General features: G+C 55.0%; 1 protein-coding gene across 1 annotated transcript; it reads right to left on the reverse strand.

Moving 5' to 3' along the window:
- Window positions 1-3,769: 3,769 nt before the first annotated feature.
- Window positions 3,770-6,046, reverse strand: LOC140214459 (uncharacterized). The gene has a single exon (XM_072285818.1). The coding sequence runs from the start codon at window positions 6,044-6,046 to the stop codon at window positions 3,770-3,772; it is 2,277 nt and encodes a 758-aa protein (XP_072141919.1).
- Between the last annotated feature and the right edge of the window lie 275 nt (window positions 6,047-6,321).

Here is a 6,321-nt window from a genome sequence, read left to right on the forward strand (position 1 = left end):
TGCTATGTGCCTGATCATATGCATTGTGCTATTCATTTCTTCTGAGTTTTAATAATGGCTGGCTACTGTATGCAGTGTTGTGCAATAAAATAATATGCCACAGCAATTATTGCGTGCCTCGCAGAACAAATTGAATATATCTTTCTCAGTCAAAACATCATAGCAGGCTGAAAACAATAAACTGCAATCTTTCTTTTTGTGGTGACGAAGTGTATAAATTGTGAAAATAACCTGTTTATATATTTCTTATACTATGGAAATGAGCTGGTCCCATACATTCGAATAAGTGCTTCAATAGTACGACTTCGCAAAGGGCAACGAAAGACTCCTATTAAAACCCTCTAATTCTCAAGCTTGTATTATCTGACGGTATGTCATTTGATTAATGTAAAGAAAGGCAAACTTGATATGTGGAAACCAGTTACAATAGAACATGGCCCTTACACTGTGAAAATGTTTTGTAGCAATACACTCAATGTGAAGGCCTCCGGATGCGGTGTTGATGCATCAAAACAACCTAGAATAATAGAGGTGCTCCATGGGCTAGATTTGGCAGAATCAAGAATTGGGGGGAGACAAGAAACGAATTGGATACATTTTAGCTATTGTAGTTTTTTTTTTGAGTGCTACAGGTGTTTCAATTGTGTTTTGCTGATTTTCTCAAAACCCACTTGTTCACGTTTCTCTCATGCACCAACAAGCATAATTATATTGACACGGATGCTTTATCTGTATCCGGTTATCGTATTTCACCGGCTAAAAAATGTTAAACGTTATCGCTCGGTGCAGGATGCGCCTGAACGTATCGGAAGTTTCGCGAATGTTATCGATGGTTCTGTCTGTTGTCGACGAACCTTGCTAATCTGATTGCATACGCGACACGAATTGTGTTGTAGTTTCTGGAAGGCGCGCGGGCACCAGCGAATAGGCTGTAACTTTCGACGACTGCCGTATGCAAACCGACGCGCTTGACCTGCAGATGAGATTTTCTACGATTGCCGACATTGCTCGCCGCTATCGTTGCGATTGAGCCGGCACTATTCATTTACCGTCACTACTACGTGGCAATATTTCCAGCACAGATTTTTTTTCAGTTATACATTGCACGCCTAATTCTTATATAGTTGGCCGTGCAATAAGCTACCAAAAAATGAAATGGTGCAACAGTTTTTGATATATGGCATCGTCGTGCAGGTGTTTGCAAAGCGATCTTGCAGACAGACGACGCGCGAGCGCTGATGTCGATATTTTGTACACTATTGTTACTTCAAAAATAAAAACAAACTGTTGCGGCAGGTGTATATTCATTATTCAAACGTGTTTTTTATATCTAAAAGCACATACAGATCACTAACTTATTGTTTCAAGCTTAGTTTACAGCAGGCTGTTTTAGGCCGGACTTTGACGGATGAAGATGGAATCGTCCAGCAACAGTGCGCCGCAGCCGAGGAGCGAGCTTCGGCGCGCGTCGGAGCTTGTCTCTAGTGGTTGCGCGCCCTTTCCCTGCAGCCGAAGCGAAGCGACGCGTTCGCTTGCCAGCGCGCGCCGAAGCTTTCGGCGCGTGCCAGTGGTTGGGGCATTAGAGCGCCGGAGACTCTGCGTACCGCACGCACCTGCTAATTCGCAACTGCGCGTGATCTTCTTAAGTGGATGAGCTGCGGGGGGGGGGGAAGTGTGTCTTTTCTTCGCAACTCACGACCGTCATTTCGCGGTATGGAAGCGGTCGGTCGCACGTGCGTGCCGTCGCGAACCCCCCCCATATTTGGAAGGGTCACCCCTCGGAGACATCGCGAATACTGCGAACTGAAAGGGGGAAAATGAAGAAATAAAGAAATAAAGAAATGAAAAAATAGAGAGATAAATAAATGATGATATAATAATAAAGTTTGTTACCACCCAGAGACATCGCTGAGAATTGCCAAGTTAAGAAAAGCAAAAATAAAGAAAAATAAGAAGAAAAATGAATGGTTCAATGCCACGTGTCCACGTGTGGATCACGCCATCGGGCGCGACAACACGGCGCCACTGCAACCAGTATGCCACTCGGAGATATCGCCAGTTTGGCTAATGTAAAGTAAAGAAGAGAAATAAGGCAAAAGTAAATAAAAAAATAGGAAGAGGAAGAATGGTTCAATGCCACGTGTGCCCACGTGTGGATCACGCCATCGGGCGCGACAACACGGCGCCGCTGCATCCGATTATGCACCCGGAGATGTCACGGCCACGGTCGGCTAATTTGCAATACGTCGCGCATGCAGCATTGTGTAATAGTAAAGAATTATAAATAAATAATAAAAAAGCCACCCATCACGCCATCGTGACAGGCGCGACAACGTGGCGTCACTGCTTAATTTACATCATGACGGGTCAAGTATGCAGTATGCAGCAAATATGTAGTAAATATGCAGTAAAGTGAGTGTCGTTGAGTGCGCCTGTACGTGCGCCTGTACAAAAGGGACCTCGATGCAGCGAATCTGCATTCAGCGGCTATTCACCAAGCGACTGCTCTGCGACAGCGAATCTGCAGTTAGCGGCCCTTCGCCAAACGGTTAAAAACTGCGACTATCTGCGGCTTAAACACCACGGCACGGCGATGGCATGGGTCGAATACATGCACCGCCGGAAGGCGAAGCAGCAATACTTGAACATGGTGGACCGCATGTTTGCCGCCTCTCGCGAAAACACAACGACGGCAGCGGACGGTGAGCAGCAGCAACTGCCCGCGCTCACGGAAGATGACGCGCGACACTTGGCGCTCTTCTTCGGTGTCATGGACTGCGCCGAGGAATATTTAACATGCAACCCGCCACCTAGAGGTGAACCGTCACCCGGTGCGATGTTTATGCCCGGTTCACTCGTCGCAAGCCAGGTGGCCGAGCGTCTGTATTCGATGGTACAGTTTGACGAGAAGAAGAAGGAGGTGTGCCACACGGTGGCCGGCGAGTTTCCAGCCGTGCGCCGTCCGTCTGCGGCTGAATATTACAGTTGGCTCAAGTACTTTCTTCGTTGGGTCGGTGAGCTGAACGACGTTGAGAGAGTGCGAATCCTCGACGGTTGGTGCTACGATGCCGAAGAATAAAAATTTTATTTGTTGTCCTCCCTGATTGGGGGTCAGTCTTTAACCGTGTCGTTGCTGCATCGTTACTGTATGTTTCCGGTACCACCCGGAGACGTCGCGACTTTTGGCGCCAAACCGTGCAATAGTTCACTGCCACTGCCATACCTCTATATTTCCGGTACCACCCGGAGACATCGCGACTTTTTTTTCACTGCTGTATGATTGAAATTTCACTGACTGTGCATGCAGAAAATGGCGGCAGAAAGCCGCGAGAAAGATCGTGAGAAAAAATCGCGAGAAAGAGCGTAGAAGCGGCGAAGAAAGCGCGCCCGAGAGAAAACGGAAAGAGAGAGAGAGAAGTGGTTCTTGAAGGGAGAAGGAAAGGTTGACGCTGTTTTCTGCAGCCCTTGCGGGAGCACGGCTCAGCGTCAATAGGGGGGGGGGGGAGAGTGGGAGCAAAGGAGATAGGAGAGTAGAGGGTTAAAGTGACGCCATGGGCAGCGGCTGAGCAGTCCGGCAGGAAGGGCCCATTGGGTCCGGTAGGAGTGGTGATCGGGTGAAAGGCCAGGGGGCGGTGATCCAGCAGGAGCCAGATGATTGGGGCAGGTCGAGTAGCCTGTAGTGGTTTGGGTAGCCGTGAGGCTATCCGTCTTTGCAGAAAATCCTAGAGTCTCGCCGAGAGCCCCGACGAGTCGAGGTACTCGACGACACTTAGGAGGGCTGGTAGCTCGCTACGACCAGGGAAGAGGATGTCTTCCTGCCGTGCAGAAGGAAGCCCCAGGCGTCGGAACTCCTGCAGGAGACGGTCACGCTGCTGCAGGTAAGCAGGGCAGGCCAGTAGGAGGTGCTCCAGGGTCTCGGGCTCCCCACAGGAGGCACAGGCTGAGAGGCGATGAGGCCATGACGGTGGCGGCGAGCACCCATCCAACAGCAGCCAATCCTCAGTCGCAGAAGGAGGGAGGTCTCCCTGCGTGCGAGGCCGCGCTGTGGAAGTGGTCGCGGAGGGCGGCCCAAGGACGTCCGCTTGTCCGGATGGCAGGCCAGCAGATGGCGCCGAAGCCTGTGGCTTGTGAAATCATTGGCTGTCACAGCCAGGCTAGGCGGGAGCGCGTAGTGGTTGGCACGCTTTGCCAGTGCATCTGCTTCCTCGTTGCCCAGTATCCCTACGTGGGCTGGAAGCCAGTGCAGGGACACTGAGCAGCCCGCCTCCTGGAGCGCCATCAGCCTTGTCGAGAGCAGGGCAACCCCGAGGCTGGCCCTTTCTGGCCTCTGCAGGCTGAGAAGTGCCGCCCTGGAATCGCAGTAGATGGTCACTGGGGTCACCGGCAGCTCCTCTGCGAGTAAGTCTACAGCCAGGTGAAGGCCTGCTACCTCTGCCGCTGTTGACGTCGCATGGTCGGGGAGGCGACACTGCTTGCTCTTCCGCAAAGCGGGCACCACGCAGGCCGCAGTCGACGAGCCTAGGTCTGGCATCACCGAGCCGTCAACGTAGATCTGCAGGTTTCCTCCCTGGTCCTCATGCAGGAGGGAGGCAGCCGTCTGTTGAAGGGCACAAGACGGGGAGCGCCGTTTGGAAACGCCGGGCAGCTCTGTGGTGATGGGTATGGGTGGTCTCTGGGGAGGAGGCAGCTGTGCGTTGTTCGCTGGAGGCCTCCCGATCACCTCCTCGTACAGCCCGCAGAGTCTGCCCATCTGTGAATGGGGCCGCGAGCGCAGTCGGGAGAGCAGGGCACTGACGTCTGGTCCATGGTGGAGGCGGTCAACATGGCGTAGCCCCTGCTGCAGGAGGAGGAGTGACAGGGGCCATGCTCCTGCCTCGGCCAAGGTTGCAGCGACTTGGGAACTGCGGGGAGCGCCCAGGCAGAGCCTAATCGCGGCCCGATGCTGCAGCTCCAGCTTCTTGAGACGGGCGGGTGGTAGTCCCACGAGTGGGAAGGCGTACCGCAGGCGTGAGGTAGCTGCTGCGTCGTACAGCCGCAATGCCCACCCAGTGGTACAGCCCTGTCCTCGGGCAAGAAGCTGGGAGACTGCCTTGTGGACCCGGAGGACCTGCACCTGCAGGATCTTGACAGCAGGCAGCCAGGACAGTCGGTGATCAATGCGCAGCCCCAGGTACGTCACTGCAGTGCTCCAGGGTAGCTGGACGCCTTCCAGGTGCAGCCGGGGTGCTGTGCGGCGGGCGGCTGCTCTTGGGTGGAGCAGCATGGCCTCCGTCTTCCTTGCCGAGATGGCAAGGCCAATGCTGCTCAGGTAAGCAGCGGCGGTGTCGAGAGCTCTTTGCAAGGCCGAGCGTGCGCTGCGGTGGTTGTGTGGTGGGCTTCGCACCCACAGGGCGATGTCGTTCGCGTAGATGGAGGCGCTCACCGGATAGTCGGGGTCGATCGGCAGGGCAGCAGGAAGCCGGGCCAGGGCCAGGTTGAACAGGAAGGGGCTCACCATTGACCCTTGTGGGACGCCCGCTGCCACCGGCCGAGGGGAGCTCCTCGATTGGCCCACTCGTACCCTGAGGGTGCGTTCCTCCAGAAACGACGAGATGAACCGCCGCAGATTCCCGTTGATGCCAAGTAGGTCCAGGGCCTGCTGAACGACTGGGTGGGGCAGGCCATCGAAGGCCCCCTTGATATCGATAAGCACCAGGAGCACGGCGTCACCGCAGGCCTTGGCCTCTTCCAGCGTGGAGACCACATCCGCGATGGAGTCCGCGGTGCACCGGCGCCGCCGGAACCCCGTCTGCTCGTCGGCCAGGAAGCCACGGGCACGGGCCACCCAGTCCAGTCGGACCAAAGCAATGGCCTCCATCACCTTGCAGGCGGCGGAAGTGAGGGAGACCGGCCGGTAGGAGCTCACGTTTCCAGCCGGCTTTCCGGCCTTCAGGATGGGGGCCACGATGGCTGTGCGCCATGACTCCGGCACCTGCCCTGACCGCCAGATGTCATTGTAGCAGTCGAGCAGGCGCTGCTGCTCGCTGGCGGCCAGGTTGCGGAGCATTTGGATCGTCACTCTGTCGGCTCCTGGTGCGCTGCGGCGCTTCCCCCTCTTCAGGGCACATAGACCAGGAAGAAAACGCGCGTTCGCGCGCTCTCGCTGAAACGGGAAGAAAACAGATGCGCGTGGGTTCGCGTTGGCCGCGCCCATAGTCGCGCTGTTTGCGAGAGAGACAGGAGGCTCCTCCCGGTGAAAACAGATGCGCGTTACGCGAGACGAAAGAGCAGAGACCCGCGGGGGGTAAATTGGATAAGATGATGCGGCACACGGAGGAGCGT

This window comes from Dermacentor andersoni, unplaced genomic scaffold, assembly GCF_023375885.2.
Source record: "Dermacentor andersoni unplaced genomic scaffold, qqDerAnde1_hic_scaffold ctg00000050.1, whole genome shotgun sequence".
Lineage (NCBI taxonomy): Eukaryota > Metazoa > Arthropoda > Arachnida > Ixodida > Ixodidae > Dermacentor > Dermacentor andersoni.

Excerpts from the sequence above, each read along its gene's own strand:
- LOC140214459 (XM_072285818.1), bottom strand. The coding sequence starts at position 6,046 with ATGCTCCGCAACCTGGCCGCCAGCGAGCAGCAGCGCCTGCTCGACTGC.